This window comes from Arvicola amphibius, chromosome 1, assembly GCF_903992535.2.
Source record: "Arvicola amphibius chromosome 1, mArvAmp1.2, whole genome shotgun sequence".
NCBI classification, from domain to species: Eukaryota; Metazoa; Chordata; class Mammalia; order Rodentia; family Cricetidae; genus Arvicola; species Arvicola amphibius.
Window position 1 is genome coordinate 184,800,986 of NC_052047.1, and position 19,523 is coordinate 184,820,508.

At 46.5% G+C, this 19,523-nt stretch overlaps 1 protein-coding gene across 1 annotated transcript; it reads left to right on the forward strand.

The window, feature by feature from the left end:
- The first annotated feature begins 13,744 nt into the window (after positions 1-13,744).
- On the forward strand, positions 13,745-16,879 carry Kazald1 (Kazal type serine peptidase inhibitor domain 1). The gene is made up of 5 exons (XM_038347810.1): positions 13,745-13,882; positions 14,305-14,851; positions 15,922-16,082; positions 16,166-16,313; positions 16,441-16,879. Exons 2-5 carry the CDS (start codon positions 14,323-14,325, stop codon positions 16,533-16,535), a joined length of 933 nt encoding a protein of 310 aa, XP_038203738.1. The 5' UTR covers positions 13,745-13,882; positions 14,305-14,322; the 3' UTR covers positions 16,536-16,879.
- The last annotated feature ends 2,644 nt before the right edge of the window (positions 16,880-19,523 follow it).

Here is a 19,523-nt window from a genome sequence, read left to right on the forward strand (position 1 = left end):
AACTAAAGAGAAGGCTCAGAGGAGCGCATGGGTGCGCGATGCAGGGCGTTCTCCTCTCTATTTCACTGCACCCCGAAGTCATCCCTCTAGAACCCATTTACTCTGTGAAGGAGGGTCAGGAATGGATTTGGGGCAAGATCGATACTTCGCTGGATGTTGATGACCGCAGGCTTTCACCTTGCAGATAATGGGGTGAGCAGCGGTAAATTCACTCCGACAGAGCGGGCTCCCCAGGCCTTAATGAGATAATCAATACTTGTTCTCGGCTTAATTTCCATCTAATTGCTCTTTAACGACGCCGGATAATGGGCCGCCTCCTGTGAGGTGGGAGCTGGCTGGGAATCCGACCCGTCTTGGACTCCCTCCTTTCCACCAGCCCCCCCACACGTGGGGTGCCCTAACGCAGGTGGAAAGAGGGCGTGCCCGCCTGGTTTGCAACTGGAGCTCCTGTGCGGGCTTCCCCGCTTGTGCGGCCAATCCCGAGCACGCCAGGTCTGTGATGCAGGATTCCCGACAAGGCTCAGTTTGGGCCTAGGAGTCACCCACTTGATGGGCCGCGAGACAGGGTGCCTCTGAACAAGTCTTCTCCTTTTCCTTCCCACCCTGAGGAAATTGTCGGCTCCCTAGGGTCTTAGGTGTTGTTTCTGGCCCAAGCCTGTGAGAAGGTTGATCCTACCTGCAGAAGAATGGAGCTCAATTAGAGACCCACATTACCAGGCTTGGCTAGAGATAAAGATATTGTTTTCCCTGCTTTTTTTCTTTTTTCTTTTTTATTTATTATGGATACAATATTCTGTCTGTGTGTTTGCCTGCTGGCTAGAAGAGGGCACCAGATCTCATTACAGATGGTTGTGAGCCACCATGTGTTTGCTGGGAATTGAACTCAGGACCTTTGGAAGAGCAGGCAATGCTCTTAACTTCTGAGCCATCTCTCCAGCCCCCCTGCTTTTTTTCTTAAATTTTTTTGGTAGTGCTGAGGATCCAAATCCAAGACCTCATGTAAACTATACCACTGAGCCGCACCCCTAGACCTCTCTTGGCTCCAGCCATAAAGCCTCAGTGCTGAGAGACTGGGACCCACATGTTCTTCATCACCTTCTTGCCCCATCATTTTCTGTCATCTGGGCACATGCATCTCTGCATCTCCACACCATGTCCTTATAAGCATCTACTCACTGCTGGGCTTTAGAGATGGCTCAGGGCTTGAGTATTGTGCTTGGCACAGGCAGAGGCAGGCAGATCTCTGAGTTCAAGGCTACTGAGTGACCCCAGGGCAGCGAGGACTACATAGAGAAATCCTGTCTCAAAAACAATAAAATAAAATAAAAGTAAATGATTTTAAAAAGGCATGGCAGTTTTGATTCCAACCTCAGGTTGACGAATAAGTCCTATCAGGCCAATGGGATGGTGAGAGCTGAGTCTCAGACCTGGGCATCTCCAAGTTCCTCTTAGCTCTGCTGCCCTCTAGCCAGTGTTGACATTGGACAAACTTATCTGGGATCTGTATCTCAGTTGTCATCTAAAGAGTAAAGTTAATGATCTCACCTTGCAGGTTTTTCCCAAGTCTGAAACAAGTTAACATATGTAATTTGTATACCACTGGGCTTGGGCCCTGTATTTGCTAAGTGATAGCTGTTATTACTATTGCAATATTAGAGCAGAGGGAGCCCTCTTACTCAAGGAACATAAACACCAAGGATACAGGGGCAGACCAGGAACAGGCTGCTGCAGGCTAGAGAAGGCCAGCTTTATCCAAAATAGCAGCCAATGTTTACCTGTATTTGTGTGCCAGGAAGTACATATGTGAACCCGACATCAATCTTAGGGTTTTTGTTTTGTTTTATTGGTTTTTCAAGACAGTGTCTCTCTGTGTAACAGCCCTGACTGTCCTGGAACTTGCTCTGTAGACCAGGCTGTCCTTGAAAGCACAGAGATCAACCTGCCCCTGCCTGGGCATTAAAGGTGCACGCCACCATTGCCCACCTGGCAGGTAGTATTTCTTTAGAGCTTAGAGTGATCCACCTTCTTTTTGTCTTTTCTGACTGCCTGCCTACCCTTCCTCTAGATAGAATCTCTCCATGGTACCAGATGTTTGCCAATTAGACTAAGCTGGGTGACCAGAGCCCCAGGGATTCATGGTGAATGACCTTTTTCTTAAGCGCTGGGGGTTTAATTCAGATCTTCATGGTTTTTTGTAGAAAACAATTTATCAGGCCTTACTTTTGGTTGTTGCTGGATGGGTTCAATTCCCTATTTTTGTTTGCTATTTATTCTTAAAACAATTTGGCAACACCTTTGATGTTAGCTCTGATTTTTCTCACCTCTCTCTATATCACTATCTGGAAGTTCCCTTTAAGACATCTCTAAACATGATGACCTGACAATTCTGACCCCAAATTCTGGGTTCTTACATATGTTTTTCCATGTTTAAATATTAGTGGTTAAGGGAAAACTTTAAAAACACTGTTCCAGAGCCAGCCTAGAGTGGCACATTCCTTTAATTCCAGCACTCAGGAGGCAGAGGCCAGTGGATCTCAGTGAGTTTGAGGCCAAAAGCCTGGGCTACAAAGCAAGTTCCAGGATAGCCAGGGCTATACAGAGAAACCATGTCTTGTAAAAGTGAAAAAAATGAAAACAAAAACAAAATAAGAAACAAATCAGACAAAACAAAACAAATAAACAAACAACAACAACAACAACAGAATTATTGTGTCAGGGACTGAAGTTAAGAGCCCTGCCTGTTCTTCCAGAGGACCTGAGTTCAATTCCTGGACCTGGGTTCAATTCCTGGCAACCACATGGCAGCTCACACCTGTAACTCCAGTTCCAGGGGATCTGACACCTTCACACATACTTACATGCATTCAAAACTCTAATGAACATAAAATAAAAATTAAAAAAATCATAAAAGATATATAACATATAACACATAAAGTAAACCCAGTGTGACAAATTCAGGCTGAGTTTACCCTGACTTTTTTTTTTTCCAAGACAGGGTTTCTATGATGGTTTGAAAAAATAATGGCCCCTGAAGTGAGTAGCACTGTTAGGCAGGTGACTTTGTTGGAAGAGGAGGATGTCACTGTGGTGATGTGGGCTTCCCCTCTGTATGTTGTGAATATCATTTGTTAATAAAGGAACTGCTTTTGGCCTATAGCAGAGCTGTAGGGGAAACTGAGCTAGACAGGAAGATCTAAACAGAATGCTGGGAGAAAGAAGAGTGGAGTCAGAAAGAAGCCATGTAGCCCCCCACCACCACAGATGCCAGAACTCTAGCCAGTAAGCCACTGCCACGTGGCAATACACAGATGACTAGAAATGGGTTAAATTAAGATGTAAGAGTTAGCAAATAAGAAACTAGAGCTAATGGGCCAAGCAGTGATTTAATTAATATAGTTTCTGTGTGATTATTTTTGGGTCTAAGCCTTTGGGCAGTGGGAACCAACAAGCAGACTTCTCCAACACTGTGGAGGCAGACTTTGAGGTCTCATATATGCTCAAGATACCACCTAGTGTTTTAGTCCACTTCCTTTTACCTTCTGATCAAGATAGCACCATGTCTGCCTGCCATGTGAAGCAGGATATTCTGAGGAGCTGTCCCACCTTATCTTGACAATGTCTGGCAGTCACTGTTTTGTGTCTTGCTAGTCCAGTTAGGACAGCATACCGTCAGCAGTTGAGGCCCAGGCATTTTCTAGCCCTGTTACTTACTTTTGCCTCAAAGAAAGAAAACTCCATGTGGAGTTTTTTTTTTCTTTTTTAAAATATTTATTTATTTATTATGTATGCAATATTCTGTCTGCATGTATGCCTGAAGGCCAGAAGAGGGCACAAGATCTCATTACAGATGGTTCCTCATTACAGATGGTTGTGAGCCACCATGTGGTTGCTGGGAATTAAACTCAGGACCTTTGGAAGAGCAGGCAATGCTCTTAACTCTCTCCAGCCCTATGTGGAGTTTTTTCAATGCCTATCATCTTCTCTAAGTAGATTGGTGCTCCCAAGAGCAGATGTGTCTTATTATCATAAAAAAGAACCTATGTTATTAAAGCATCTTAAATGTCATATTCTGTAGATTTCTGAAGTGTTTGAAGACAACCTGTCAACCTAAACTATATCTTTGTTTGACTACAAGTTTGATTGTAATAGGTTTTTAACTACTAACCTGAAAGACCTTATTATCCTAAATAGTTGGTAATAATAATTTTCAGGGACTAGAATTTGCATTACATCACTAAATGAGTTGTATAGGTACAATACCTTGAAAAAGAGTAGCAATGTATGTACAGTTGTGTTCTAACAAAATTAACCTCAAATTTGTATCAATATGCAAAATTTGCCTACAATATACAAAAACCCAATCCAATGTAAAACATTTAAAATTAGAAGTTGACTTTTAAAAGTAGATTCGGTAATCTACCTTTCTACCTTATCTATGTTCTTCCTTTTTTCTTTTCAGAGTAAATTCAAAAATCTACCTTTTCATTCTGTTATATTTGTATCCCCCTTTTTTTCTTTTCAGAACAAGAACTCTGAATCTAATCTCCTTTGTTCAACTTTCTTTCTGGTCGTAACCTATAACAACTTGTAACCAATCCCTCTAAACAATGACAAATATCCATAACCCATTGAATGACCTATAACTATCCATTCCATCTCTTGGGAATGTGGTTGTCATATTCTTAAATTTACTTCCTGCTGTCTGGGGGCAGCAGTATCTTTAGGGCATCCTGAAAAGAAAAATGGGGGTTAATTGTCAAGTCCTGGGAGAGGTAGCTATATCATCTGTTGTCCAGTCTCTGCCTAATGGGAAGGTGCAGGACTTGTGTCAATACCTGGTAGAGCAGTCTGTTATTGAGATTGTTCTGAGCAGTTTGTAGTTCAAAAGCTGATCCTTAGGTGGTGTTTTTCAGCATAGTGGTGTTATCATAGTCCTGGAAGAATCATCATTGCGGGGTCCCATTCTCTTTATGGAGACTTCAAAGATCGCTGTTAGGTGTGCTCATGGTTCACTGCAGAAAACTGATACTCAGACTTGAAATCATGTATAGAAAAGTAGATGAAACCTTTTTCTAGAATTAGTTAGTACTCTACATGACCATTAATATCATGACAAAAAGTTTAGAATGTATAATGTATTAATCTTTTTTTTTTTTTCGAGACAGGGTTTCTCTGCAGCTTTAGAGCCTGTCCTGGAACTAGCTCTTGTAGACCAGGCTGGTCTCGAACTCACAGAGATCCGCCTGCCTCTGCCTCCCGAGTGCTGGGATTAAAGGCGTGTGCCACCACCGCCCGGCTTGTATTAATCTTATATAATCTATACCTTAAGAAAATCTGTTAGAGTCAATATAAAACCAAAGGATTACAAGATTAGTGGCAAGCCGGGCGGTGGTGGCGCACGCCTTTAATCCCAGCACTCGGGAGGCAGAGGCAGGCGGATCTCTGTGAGTTCGAGACCAGCCTGGTCTACAAGAGCTAGTTCCAGGACAGGCTCCAAAGCTACAGAGAAACCCTGTCTCGAAAAACCAAAAAAAAAAAAAAAAAAAAAAGATTAGTGGCAATAAAATAGTCCTTAAATTTTTGTTTTTCTTCTGTCCCATATCAGGTGGCCCTTCTGACAAAGACAGAGTTTTTGCATTTTACTTTAACAAGCATGCTTGGGTTTAGAGGAGAGAGCCAAACTCCAACTCCAAAGCCATCTTTCGTTTTTAATTAAACTGGAACTACAAAAAGACCATTTGCATTATTTGTCTGTAGAGAATAGCAGAAACAAACATTTTGGAAGATTTATGAAATTTCATCCTGTTGAAAATGTGATATAACAATAGGCCAATTTACTCTTTTTCTTGAGACTTTTTTTCTGGATTGCTGTAGGAATTCCTACCACCCGTAGCCTTTAAGTTACCTGCCCACTTGGGGGTGGCCTCTTATACCATAGATGCCAATATAAAGCATGCGTCTGGTCTCTTTTCTAGCTGTGGGATTCAGTTGCTTTTCCCCATTCCAGCAGAGGACTGTGATCTGTGAGTCTACCCCTAAATAAATAACCCTCTCTTATACTCAGTTCTGAGCTAGTGTGGGGTTTCTTTTAAGCGTTCTTCACTGGATGATTTGTCCTTTTTTCAGATGTCTCATTTCTCCCGTGGTCTTCAGATTTCTTAGCTGGATACCTTTATTCTCTTGAAAAAACAGAAACAAAACTCTTCCTCAGCCCTAATTTTGGGGAGATTCTCTTTTGGCAAGTTATATCTGATCAAATGAAAAGCATGTTAATTTTATAGGTTAGTTTAGATTAAATGGTCATGCTGTTTGGTGAATGATCATCTCTCCTAATTAAGAGATATCTCTTTTTCAAATCAAATCTTTATCAATTTTGATAGTATCCATAGCTTTTCTTCTTCTGTGAAAACAAAAGCAAAACCCCTTCCCTGATGTAACACATGTCCATTCTAAGATCAGTATCTTTAAAGTATATAGGCTGATTTAATTCCATAGTTTTTTTCAACTATCAATATCTCTCTGTAGGTGTTGTTTCTTTCCATTAGCTTTTAGAAAATTCAAAGTTAATAAGGCATTGTGCAATCTATTTCTTGGGGTATTTATCATCCATTTCTGTTTATTTAACATATCCTTTAGAGTTTGATTTGATCTTTCTATAACTGTCTGCCCAGTAGGATTGTGTGGTATACCTGTAATATGCTTTGTATTATAAAAATTTCATTTCTTAGAGACATATGCTGGGGCGTTGTCTGTCTTTATTTGTGCAGGTATACCCATGATGGCCATACTTCTAGCAAATGTGTGAATACTGAACAGCCTTTTCCAAACTCAAAGCAGTTTCCGACTGAAAACCTGAATAGGTATCAGTGGTGTGGTGTATATATTTTAGTTTTCCAAATTCTACAAAATGGAACACATCTATCTGCCAGATTTCTTTCCTTTGAGTACCCTTTGGGTTACTTCCTGCAGGTAGTGGTGTTTGGTTGTATAAAGAACAAGTAGGACATTTCCTTATAATTTCCTTGGCTTGTCACATGATCGAAAAGTCTTTTTTTTTAATTAAAAACTTTTACTATTGACATGTTGTTTTAATGAAATTCTGAGGACTTCAGCACAGTTCCAATCAATAATTGATTGACTTCTGCATTACCTTGTACTAGAGGACCTGGCAGACTCATATGGGATCAGATGTGTGTTATATATACAAGATGACTCCTATTCCTGAATGTATCTTGTAACTGAATAAATAATAAAATCAATTGTGTATCACCCGGTACAAATTCTGTGATTTCAATATGCAAAACAATTATTTCTGCATATTATAAATTGGTAACTATGTTGAGAGTTTCTTTAAAATCCCTTAGTACTATGAGAATAGCATATAATTCTGACTTTTGGACAGAATCCTAAGAGCTTTGTTCCACTTTACTTAAAATTTCTGATTTGTAACTTCCTTTCCTGATTTATTTGCATCAGTATAGAATGTAGGAGCTCCAGTTATTGGTGCGTCACGTACAATGTGAGAAAAGAGCCAGTTGGTTCTCTGATTAAGTTGAATTCTCTTGCTTTGGGATATAATCTCTCCCAAAAAATTACTATGAGCTCTTTACCAGGATTCACTTTCTTCCCATAGTTTGTCAATTTTGTCATTATTAAAAGGTACTATAATTTCTCTGGGTCTATTCCTGCTAACTGATGAAGTCTGTTTTCCTTTTAGACTTAATTCAGATACATTTTAAACACATAAACTTTTAATTTTTTTTACTGTTTATGTACTAAAAAGATCCATTCTAAGATAATATCTTCTCTCTGCATTAAAATTCCTGTAGGGGACTATTCGGAGGGTAATATGTCCAGAATGCAGTTAAGATTCAGATTCACATGATTCAGATGATCCTTCTGTAATTTCTTTTCAATCAAAACCAATTCTCTCTCAGATTCAGCTGATAATTTCCTGAAACTATTTAAATTCTTATCATCATCTAAGGTTTTGTTTAATCAGGTCATCAAGTTTTATCCCAATAGTGTGCCATAGATGGGAAATGTCTGCTAGTAATCTTTGGAAGTCATTAAGAATCTGTAATGATCTCTCCTAATTTGCACTTTTGGGGTCTAATGTTTTGTAAGCCTATTTTATAGCCTAAATAATTAATAGAATCTTCTCTTTGTATTTTTTTAAAGGGGCGGAGGGGGGATTCAGAATGGAGTCTTCTTTTTTTATTTATTCATTTTATTTATTTAATATGTATACAGTATTCTGTCTGCTTGTATGCCTGCAGGCCAGAAGAGGGCACCAGATCTCATTACAGATGGTTGCGAGCCACCATGTGGTTGCTGGGAATTGAACTCAGGACCTTTGGAAGAGCAGGCAATGCTCTTAACTACTGAGCCATCTCTCCAGCCCCTCTCTTTGTATTTTTTAGGAGCAATACGTAATCCCCAACAAGACAAAATTCTCTTTATTTCTTTATTCTTTCTAAAGTATTTACATTTGAATCAGATAGTAAAATGGCATCCATGCGATGGTAAACTATAGATTCAGGGAATTGCTTATCATTTCCAGTGGCTGAATCACAAAATATTGGCACAGGCTGGGGCTATTTAACATGCCCTCTGGGAGGACCTTCCATTGATATCTTTTAGCAGGTTGAGAATTATTATAAGTGGGCACTGTGAAGACAAATTTTTCTCTGTCTTTTTCTTGTAAAGGTATAGTGAAGAAACAATTTTTTAAGTCAGTACCTCTAAGAGGCCGTTTTTAGGCATTAGAGGAATGCCAGGCTGTAGCGAGCCCATAGGCTGGAGCCTTGTTGACAGCTCTGACACCTGTCACCATTCCTCATCTCCCAGATTTCTTTTTAACAACAAATACAGAATCCCAAGGGCTCATTGATTCTTAAAAAATGTGGAGCATTTAGTTGCTCCTGTACCAGCTGTTCTAGTCTGCAGTTTCTCTGTTGTTAAAGGTCATTGCTTAACCCATTTTAAAATGTCAACCACTTTAAAGATAAGGCTGTTGGTGTTGGAAGATCAGCAGCTGCTGTGCCCTGTTCTTGTACAACCTGAATGACTGGTGCCTTTTCTTTTTCAGGTTTTTCGAGACAAGGTTTCTCTGTAGCTTTGGAGCCTGTTCTGGAACTAGCTCTTGTAGACCAGGCTGGCCTTGAACTCACAGAGGTCCGCCTGCCTCTGCCTCCCGAGTGCTGGGATTAAAGGCATGTGCCACCACTGGGCTTGCTATAACATGAATAATAAAACCCAGATATCTTTTACCTCTACCAAGTCTTCGAACCGAAGGGGCCAGATCCTGTCTCCACAAATCCTCAAACTCCACATTCTCTTTATATTCCTCTCTCCTTCCAGCCATATTGCTCCTGTCTCCACCTCCCTAATTCTGGGTGGGATTAAAGGCATGTGATCCCAAGTGTTGGGATCACCTTTGTGTGAATTGTTTCTCTTTTAGAGAGTGGCCTTGAACTCAACAGAGATTCACCTGCCTCTGTCCCCAAGTCCTGGGATTAAAGGTGTGTGCCACCACACCCTGGACACTGTGGCTGACTAGTACAGCTGCTTAGTCCTCTGAACTTCAGGCAAGCTTTATTTACTAAAACACAAATATACCACTATAAGGGACTGTCTCTGAGAATTTAATTTTCAGTACTATTCAAGGCAAGGGCTCTAGCTATATCACTAGCCTAGGGATTGTCTTAGTTACGTTTCAACACAGTGGGGGAGAGAGGAAGCTAAACAGTGCATTAAGGAATGGGCTGTCGTTGTCTGTGAGTTTGAAGCCATCCTGCTCTACACAGCAAGTTCCAGATCACCCAGAACTACATAGTGAGACCCTGTCTGAAGAGCAGAGGGAGCCAGAACAACAAACACAGGAAGGCAGCTGGAGAGATGGCTTGGGGGAAGCACCTGCTGTAAAGCCTGGCAAGCTGAGTTCAGTCCCCACATCTGATGGCAGGAGAAAGAAAACCTGCACCCTGCTTGCTCTTTGGCTTCCTCCACTTACTTGCAGCAGCGTGTGTACATCTGCATTTACACATAATAAATGGAATTTTAAATATATGTAGGCTACTTTAAGTATTCCTCTCAATTTTATTCGTACAAAACTGATCATCAGGTGGTCAAAAAAAAAGGGGAGATATTAGAGGTAGGCTGTGGGTGACAGAAAGAAACTGTCCTGAGAGGGAGGAAGAAGGATGAGCTAAAGAAACACTGGCCTGCTGTTTGTCTAGATGTCTTAAAAACCCATTCAGCTTGCCTGAGTGCATAGGTGTTGCAGAAGTCAGCTCCTGGCTACGCTACATCCATTTTGTAATGTTACTTGTAGCTAAATTACAATATTCATCTTCCTATCTGGCTGACTCAATTTTCTATATTTATTTAAATATTCTAATTTACCTAAAAGAGTCTCTATTCATGTTTTTGGGTAGTATGGGAGATTGGCCTCTGCTCTTTCATTATAAAAATAATCTTACAAAATAAAGGATAGTGAGCATTACACTCAACCGCATTCCAAATTCTCTCAGGGTATTTACTGATATTTATGATACATCTTTATACAGTTGTGGTCAGGATCTATATACTTATCTTAATCTTATTTTCTACTTTAATGAGGGCACCTATCTGTCACAGTAGGTCAATACAAAGCATTTCATCTTAATTACCTACCTTGAGTCTTTCTGACTTAACTGATTCTAATATCCATAAGAAGCAGTCTATCTGTATCCATTCTGCCAGTGTGGACCATTTGCTCCTCCTCAAAATGATGCCCCACTAGTTTTCAATAAATGTACCAAAACTAACTTCACGAGGTAGAAGCCATAAAACGAGTGCTCCCCAGTAGTCCCAAGAGCTTTTCCTGTTTGTTTTTGGAAACGGGGAATTGTGTAGCCCAGCTGACCTCAAACTCCCTGTGCAGCCAAAGATGACCTTGAGCTGATCCTCCTGAGTACACCTCCTGAGTTCTGGGATTACAGGTATATGCCACCATTCCTGGCTTCTACCATATTAAAAAAAAAATCAAGGGGTTTGGAGAGATGGCTCAGAGGTGGAGCACTTGCACTAAGCTTGAAGGCCTGAATTCAGTCCCTAGAGCTCGCAAGGTGGAAGAGAGCACTCGCGCAGGTCGTCTCTCTGACCTCCATGCTTGTACAGAGTATGCACACATGCACTTGAGCATCTATAAACACAAATAAATAAATGAATGCAGAAAAAAAGATTAGGGAACAGCAAGATGGTTCATAAGATAAGGACGCTTGCTATGCTGGTCTGATGACTTCAAGATGGAAGGAGATGACCCGAGTCTTGAAAATTATCCCGCGCTCCAAACAGGTGTATGCACGCACGTTCCTGCTCTCATACACGCATACACCCACTTCATACACATATGGAGCGTCTTAGGATTTTTCATAACAAAACAATAATAGCTTTTAAAAAACATTAACCATCAGGAGTTCATCTGAATCTTGCCTCCCTCGTGCGTCTGCGTGCCTGGTAGTGACTGCACCGAATGAACTAGAAATACTTTCTTTTGGCCCAACAATAGGAAGCTGGTCAAACCAAGTCAACCTTTTAAAGCATAAGCAATGTAAATTCTTTTACTACTTCTAATGCACACTGTTGTTGTTTAACGTGTTTTAAAAGGGACGCAATAGGTAAAGTGTCCGATGATGAGCATATGGGAACGCGACTAGCTAGGCTTTCAAACTGTTTTATGCGAACAAACCCATTCCAAAATATTATTATAGGGTTGGAACTTAAGTCCAGAGACATAGTTCTGACTTAACATATAAAAGGCTCCCGGGCCGGGCGGTGGTGGCGCACGCCTTTAATCCCAGCACTCGGAGGCGGAGGCAGGCGGATCTCTGTGAGTTCGAGACCAGCCTGGTCTACAAGAGCTAGCTCCAGGACAGGCTCTAAAGCCGCAGAGAAACCCTGTCTCGAAAAAACAAAAAACAAACAAACAAAAAAAAGGCTCCCGGTTTACTCGTCAGCAACGCAAAAGTTACAGTGTAGTTTTTCAAAGTTACAGTGGATCCCTAATGTAAATAGTATGCATTGTCATTAGTCCCAGCTGCTGCAAGCCCACCAGAGGGCGCTCGTTCTCCGTCGATTTAATCCCTAGCCTCTCATTAGTGGCAGAAAATTCAGGTAAAAGTCATCTTTCAGAGTCGGGGAGTCTTCCAGTTTTAATGCACAAGAACTTACTTAGCAGCCAGTCTCGGGGGGTAGAGAGTCCTAAAACACAGTGGTGAACTAGGCGTGGTTTCTACCAGAAGCGCAATGTGTAGCCAAGACTAACACAAACCGGTAACAATGAGGTGGAAGGAACGCCTAGGACCCTGAAGCTGGCGAGTTTGAAAGTGGCTCCTGGCGCTGGAAGCTCACGGTTCAATTACATCTCCTGGACCGCTGTCCCTCTACCGCGGGGACGATCGCCACCCCAAGGTGCACTGTCAGCCATGGCTAGGGACCCCGAGAGTGCGTCCATCCCTCCGCTAGGCAAGCGCTCCTCGCGCCTCTTCCAGAACACTCTGCAGACCGGTCCCTTCCGCCAAGGGACTGCCCAGAACTATCGGCAACATCTGCTTGTTCCCGTTCCTTTCTGCCTTAAAACCCGCGGGCTTTTCCTTCAGCATGCCTACTTTCACGTTCCCATTCTCGCGACTGTTCCGAAACCTCGCGTGACACCGGCTTCCCGTCTCCTCGGAGTTTGGGATTGTCAGTGTACAGTTCTCGTCCACCTCCGTCAGAAACCCTCTGGCCAGGAGCAGTGTCTGTGCATACGGAACGGTCCTTTGCGGAGGGCGAGAGAGCGGTCTCAGGCCGCAACAGCGCCGAGGCGCCGCGGAGCCCGTGCGCAAGCGCAGTCGGGGGCCTGTGCCGCATCCTGGGCGGGGCCTAGATAAGTCCCGCCCCTCTCGCCCCAAACCGGGTTTGCTCCCCCTCGGTGGAGTGCGACTTCTGGAAGTTGTTTGGGGGCCGGCAGGGGCGGAGCCTGCCTTTCTCAGGGCGGTGGGCGGGCCTCCGGGGATGCTCTGCTTCCTGCTCCCAGCCCAAAGTGCCACCGTGGCGTTGGTGGCCGTCTCCAGGCTGAACGCTTCTGGCCCTGCGATTCTCAAATTTGTAACCTGTAATCCCGACCCCGAGAGACGCCCTACCGGGAGTCGCCCGTCGGCCTCTCTGCGGCCGCTAGCCAGTTCCGACCTCTAATCACAGGGCTCCTCGCGGGTCCAAGCACCTGCCCTAAAGTGGGAGGGAGGTGACCAGATGTGGGATGGCAGATGGAAATGCTCACAGCTGCGCCCCGGTGGAGAAACTGGGTGGGCACATCTGCACACTGTCCCGGAGGAAGCCGGCCCTGGGCCTGCCCTCCAGAGGCACCCAAACATCAACGTAAAATTTCTTAGCAACAGAACCCCTTCCTTCTTCCCATTATGCATGCAGCTGTTTGCCGCTCGCAGGCACTAAATCAGATGAGACCGGACCTAGGGGCCCACCCCTACTCCTCGTCCCTAGTTCTCACACCGTTGTTTTCCTAGCTTCGGTGTCCGGTTGCGGCTGCTCTGTGCGCTCACTGTGACTTTGGGCTAGAGTGGAAGTAAAAGGCGCAGGGAGGGTCCCTGTAGGCACCGGGGTAAAATTATCGGTCTCAGAACCTGGGAAGAAGGCGGGTATTCTAGGGGCGGGGAGAGGGGGCGGAGGAGCTTCTCTTTGAATCTTAGTCTGTGGCTGCCAGAGATTCCTGAAGAAAACAGAGGTGGCTAGCGGGTCTGTCTGGCCGTGCGTGCATCTCTTTCCGTTCCCCTGCCGGTTCTTTAGGACTGGAAATCGAAATCACAGCTGTTACGAAGGGCCTAATCCAAGGCACTAGGTGAGTTGCTGGACTCCCACAGCATCATCACCTAACCTGGACTTACTTCATGTGTAGTTTTATACACCTCGGGCAATGGTGCATCAAAGTTGGATGTTTTATGGAGATGGTTCTTGTGTGTGCGGGTGTGTGTGCGTGTGTGTGCATGTGTGTAAACATTCATGCGTGTTAGGGACCATATCCTAAGCTTTATCACCCCTTCTCTCTGCCTTCACTCTCTATCCCCCAAGACCAGTTCAATCAATCTCCAGGGAGTAACCAGGCCTCTTTGGTGGGGCTTCTGGTTGGCTCCAAGATAGCAGAGGAAGCGGCAATGTTAGAAACAAGCTTTTGTACGAGGAGTAGTAGTCTTTTGTACGAGGCTGGTCTTTCCGAATTGGCTTTATTTCTGACCTTCGGACCTGGCTTCCCTCTCCTGGCAGGGTGCCACCTACGCACTGATGCCTCGAATGCTCACAGGGCTTCCAGCTAACCATGCTGCACCAACCCTGGCGCTGCCCCTGCTACTGTTACTGCTGGTGCTGTGGACCCCGCTCCCCAATAGTGCGAGGCGGTCCACAGGCACTGATTACTTGCGGCGAGGCTGGCTGCGGCTACTATCCGAGGGCGAGGGCTGTGCTCCCTGCCGGCCAGAAGAGTGCGCTGCGCCGCGGGGCTGCCTAGCAGGCCGGGTGCAGGATGCGTGCGGCTGCTGCTGGGAATGCGCCAACCTGGAGGGCCAGCTCTGCGATCTGGACCCGAGCGCCAACTTCTACGGGCGCTGTGGCGAGCAGCTCGAGTGCCAGCTGGACGCGGGCGGTGACCTGAGCCGAGGAGAGGTGCCGGAGCCGCTGTGTGTCTGTCGCTCGCAGCGCCCACTCTGTGGTTCCGACGGCCGCACCTACGCGCAGATCTGCCGCCTGCAGGAGGCCGCCCGCGCTCGGCCTGATGCTAACCTCACTGTGGTGCATCCAGGGCCCTGCGAATCGGGTACGCAAACCCAGGGCTCTTTGTACCAGGACTCGCACTTCCTAAAAGCACCGATCCCCGATCCCCGACAGCTTTGGTCAGCAGAGTGAAAAGATGAGTGAGCCCTAGAGCCTCAAAGGCTGCCAACTAAAACGCAGGTCGAGATCTGTTGCAGGTTTGATGTAATGAGCTGCTGAGAACCCTATCCAGACTGGCAGGGACCGGTCTCGGAGGGAAAAGGCACAAAGCCAATAGATGGGTCAGAAATGAAAAGACTTCCCCCCACCCGCAAGATTTTGCCCAGACTGCTGGAGAGGGATTCCTGAGAGACGCAGCAGCCTATTAACCCAAGGTCCCGCCTACTCCTTTTCTCTTGCATTTAGGGATTAGTGAAAGGAAGAGGGTTTCTTGCTTCTCTGGCCCCTCATCCTTGGGCTTGGGGTTGGGGGATGTTCAAGGCTGAGGTTTTCTTTGGCGGCTCTCACTTCCTCAGCCTCTACCTAACCAAATCTTGTTGGACTGGAGTAGCAGGGAAAACAAACGCACCACCAGGGGGTCCCAGCAGTTTCCCCGGTGCAACCAGGTGGTTTCAGGTTCCCCGCCTCCGCACTAATCTCATCTCCACCCGCTCGGAGCCCAGACCGTGTCACATTCTCACGACATTTGGAATGTGGCTGCACTTCAGGCCTTTGGGAACTGGGCCCGGTTAGGAAAAGGGGAAGGAGGGAGAGCGGTGTTGGTTACAGAGCCCGCAGGAAAGGGGCCCCAGGGTGGAATGAGGACAGGGGAGCAGTCTGGGACAGTGTGTGATTGCTCAGCTAAGCTATGGGTCTGAAGGTCTGTTTGTGCAATTTGCACACTGCTTTGTGTACCTGTGCGTCTCTGTACCTGCTTTTGTGCTCTCGTGTGTATCTGCCTCTACGTTTGTCTCTGTCTGTGCTTATGGCATGTTTTCTTTGCAAATGTGTGTTGACCTCAGTATGAGTTGTGTTCTGCCCTAAACATAGCCACATGAATTTGTAAATTGTGTTCTTGCTGAGCTGGACACAACTTCCTGTTCTCAAGCCTCACCCCTCCATCCCCTGCCCCAGAACCCCAGATCGTGTCACAGCCCCACAATATTTGGAATGTGACCGGACAGGATGTCATCTTTGGCTGTGAGGTGTTTGCCTATCCCATGGCCTCCATTGAGTGGAGGAAAGATGGCTTGGACATCCAGCTGCCAGGGGATGACCCCCATATCTCTGTACAGGTAGGAACAGGGAGCAGGGGGCATACTCCTGGGAAACCTAAGGCTTCCCTAAATGACTTTGCTGACAACACATCTGGCTCCAGTTTAGGGGTGGACCTCAGAAGTTTGAGGTGACCGGCTGGCTACAGATTCAGGCTTTGCGTCCTAGTGATGAGGGCACCTACCGCTGCCTTGCCCGCAATGCCCTGGGCCAAGTTGAAGCCTCTGCTACCCTGACAGTGCTCACACTAGGTAAGGGAGCCCTGAGCTCGGAGCTCTGGACACCGGGAGGATGGGGTGTTTTAGGACCCTTCCCACACCGATGTGTTTGCATCACCAGGGTCCCTTCTCATCTTTCTCCTCTATCACTTGTTTGCAGACCAGCTCAACGCCACAGGATTCTCCCAGCTGCAATCAATGAAGCTGGTTCCCGAGGAAGAGGCAGACAATGAAGAGCTGGAGGATTACTACTAGGTCCAGCTCTCTGATCTGTGGATGTGGGTGTGTGGATATAGTAGCTACCCCTGCTATGGAGAAGACATGGAGAAGACTGGACAGGGCGGGCAGGGTCCTTTCATGGATTGTTTAACGCTCATTGTAGCCTCAGTTTCCCTTTCCTCAGAATCATCTCCAGAAGCTTCCCACCTAGGGCACTTACTAACCACAGCTCTTTCTGCGAGAGCACAGTGGAGCTGATTTAGCTCAGTGCAGCGAGAAGACTAGGCCAGCTTCTTGTCTTGTGCCACTCTAGTGGACAAAGCCCACCCAACCTGTGACTAGACACAGTGGGCACCAATAAAAAAATATAGACTAACCGAGCCACACTGCTGCAAACAGTTCTTACAGATGTGCACACGGAGACCAGAAACCCCTGGGTTGCCCCCTACTTCAACAGGATCCTGACTTGTAGTGATTACAAACCCTAAACACAGGCCTGTTCTGTGAGAGGAGGTTTGAGCTCAGGCCTATACTGCCCTCTCCCGTTCTCGAATGCTGGAGCCTAGAGCCTCTGGTTGGAGGGAGGCTGGAAGTTATCCCCCTCCCCACAGATCCCACCCCTAGCCCTCCCCCCCCCTTGGTATAGGTATAGGTTACCTGTTTCCTAGTCCTCATTCTTGTCTCCTCCCCAGGTAGAGTAGGGAACCAGGTCTATGTGAGGGGAACCCCAATAGGATGCTTAAACGGAGTGATTGGGGCACCCGTGTTAGCCACACCCTTCTTCTGCTCCCTTCCCATTTCCCAGTTGAACCCAAAGTCATAGTAATCCTGTTCTAACTGTCCCAGTGGTGACCTGTCTTACCTGATTTGAGGTCCTTAACAAAAGCGCTCTTTGGCCTAAATCTCTCCTTCTATTCTCTGTACCTAGCCCGGGGACACTGGGGAGTTTATGAAATTGCCTAAGGATAGGTTGGAGTTAGTCATCAGGCCAAGGCAAGATGTGGTGTGTGGAAAGGGACGACCTCCTACGCGCCTGGGTTCCGCCCGGAGCTGGCGCCACCGCGGGGAGGGACGGCTCTTGGCTCAGTGTCTGCGTTTGCTTTGTGGGACCCAACGCAGGCTGCAAAGCCCTCTGGGAGGGGCGTGGCCTGGAACCCCATTCTCGGGGCCTGGTTACCCTTCGGTCGTGTTTGCACTGTATCTTCAAATGTCTCTGCCTGGCGGCAGCCACTTTTCCAATAGAATTCTCACCGTGGTCCCCAGTAATCGCTCTCTGTTGCTTGGGCGGAACACTTGCAGCGAACTGCAAAGGAATAGGAGAGTGGAAGGGTCTGGGTCAAGCCGGCGTGGGGGGCATCTTGCTGTGTGATCTCAAGAATGTCCGCTCCACCCTGCGAGAAGGGACCTGGGTCTGGGTCCCTGAGTCCACCGTAGCTTGTTTTTTGCTCTATGGGGGCTCCAAGGTGCCCCTGTGGCTTGCCTGTCCCCTCTCACCCACCTGCTCTTCGCCCAAACCCGAGTCTGTTGTGTCGGCAGCCTCTACAGGGAGTTACCTCCTTGGGCCCTCAGTTTCCCCTTCTGCCGCCTTGAGGGTTTAGGCCTTGACTGCTGGAGTGGAAGAACGCGCTGCGGCCCACCGCCTTCATCCTCCCCGCACCCCGCCTTTGCTGCAGAAGACCGGGTTTAATAATGTCGCCGGAAAGTGACACGCGATTTATTATTAAAGTAATGCGGGCGCGGGGACGGGAAAGGTTTAATAAACGCGCTGAGATGCCTAGGATTATTCACCGCAAATAAATGAGAGCGCGGGCGGTGTTTTAATAAATAATTTCCCGCGGCTCCCGAGGGAGGAAAGGGGCGGAGGATGGGGGATCTGAGCGGCTGCAGGAACTCCCGGCTCCGCAGCCCCACGGGTTTCTAAGCCTACTTCAGTAGATGGCTCACAGCCGCGGTGTGCTGTTCCTGGAGAGCCGAACCAGAGAGGCCCAGGCCTGGAGGTGGGAGATGTCCTATGCAGCACCACCCTACTCCCAGCGCCCACCTCTGAGACTTTAAGTTGTTTGCCCAAGAAGTAGCAAATGAGTTCCATTCTGCGCGCATCCGGAGGTTGGGAGTCAGGCCGGCAGGATTCATAAGAATCAGGTCCTTCGCAAACTTATGGTTCTGGCCTTCGATCTTTAGGGGGTCTGTTCTCTTGCTTTTGGCTAACCCTGGCTGCGTTTCTCCTCCTTTCAGGACAGGGTGTATGGAGAAAACTGTCTGTACAGGTGTGTGTGTGTGTGTGTGTGAGAGAGAGAGAGAGAGAGAGAGAGAGAGGGAGGGAGGGAGGGAGGGAGAGAGAGAGAGAGAGAGAGAGAGAGAGAGAGAGAGAGAGAGAGAGAGAGAGAGAGGAAGGGAGAGGCGCGTGTGCTAAAGGCACAGACTCCATCTCCGTCTTTGGAGGGGTTGTAACGCAGACGCTGCTTTTGACTACTTATGCTTAATAAGACTCTAAGGGCTCTCGCTCGCGCGCGCGCGCGCGCACACACACACACGTCTATCTGAGTACTGGACAGAACTGGAGATTCCAGGGGGAATCCGCCCATCCAATAGAACTTGATTTTTGAAGAGACCAAAACTGCAGACTTTGACGACCAAGCACGCGCTCACAACAGCTGAAGGTGATGGGCATTGAATCTGTACTAACAGAGAATGGTGTCTTTAGTGGAGAAAAGCGACCTCTCTGGCAAGTCTTAGGAGTACAGGCGCTGTGGAAAGGCTGCCATCTAGTGGATATTTCTGGGATTTTAGCCGGTCCTGGGTTAAGGGGCCTTAAGTTTTCATTAAATTGAAAAAATCAGTGTACAAAAATGCTTCACGGGAGGGCTGGAGCAATGGCTCAGCGATTAAGAGTACTAGCTGCTCTTCCAGAGTACAAAGGTTAAATTCCCAGTCACACTGGGTGACAACTCATAACTGTTTCGAATCCCGGTTTCAGGGATCCCCACCCTCACACATACATGCAGGCAAAACACCAATGAACAT

Excerpts from the sequence above, each read along its gene's own strand:
- Kazald1 (XM_038347810.1), top strand. The coding sequence starts at position 14,323 with ATGCCTCGAATGCTCACAGGGCTTCCAGCTAACCATGCTGCACCAACC. Across the intron at positions 14,852-15,921 it reads TCCAGGGCCCTGCGAATCGG|AACCCCAGATCGTGTCACAG; the intron begins GTACGCAAACCC and ends CCCCTGCCCCAG. Across the intron at positions 16,083-16,165 it reads ACCCCCATATCTCTGTACAG|TTTAGGGGTGGACCTCAGAA; the intron begins GTAGGAACAGGG and ends ATCTGGCTCCAG.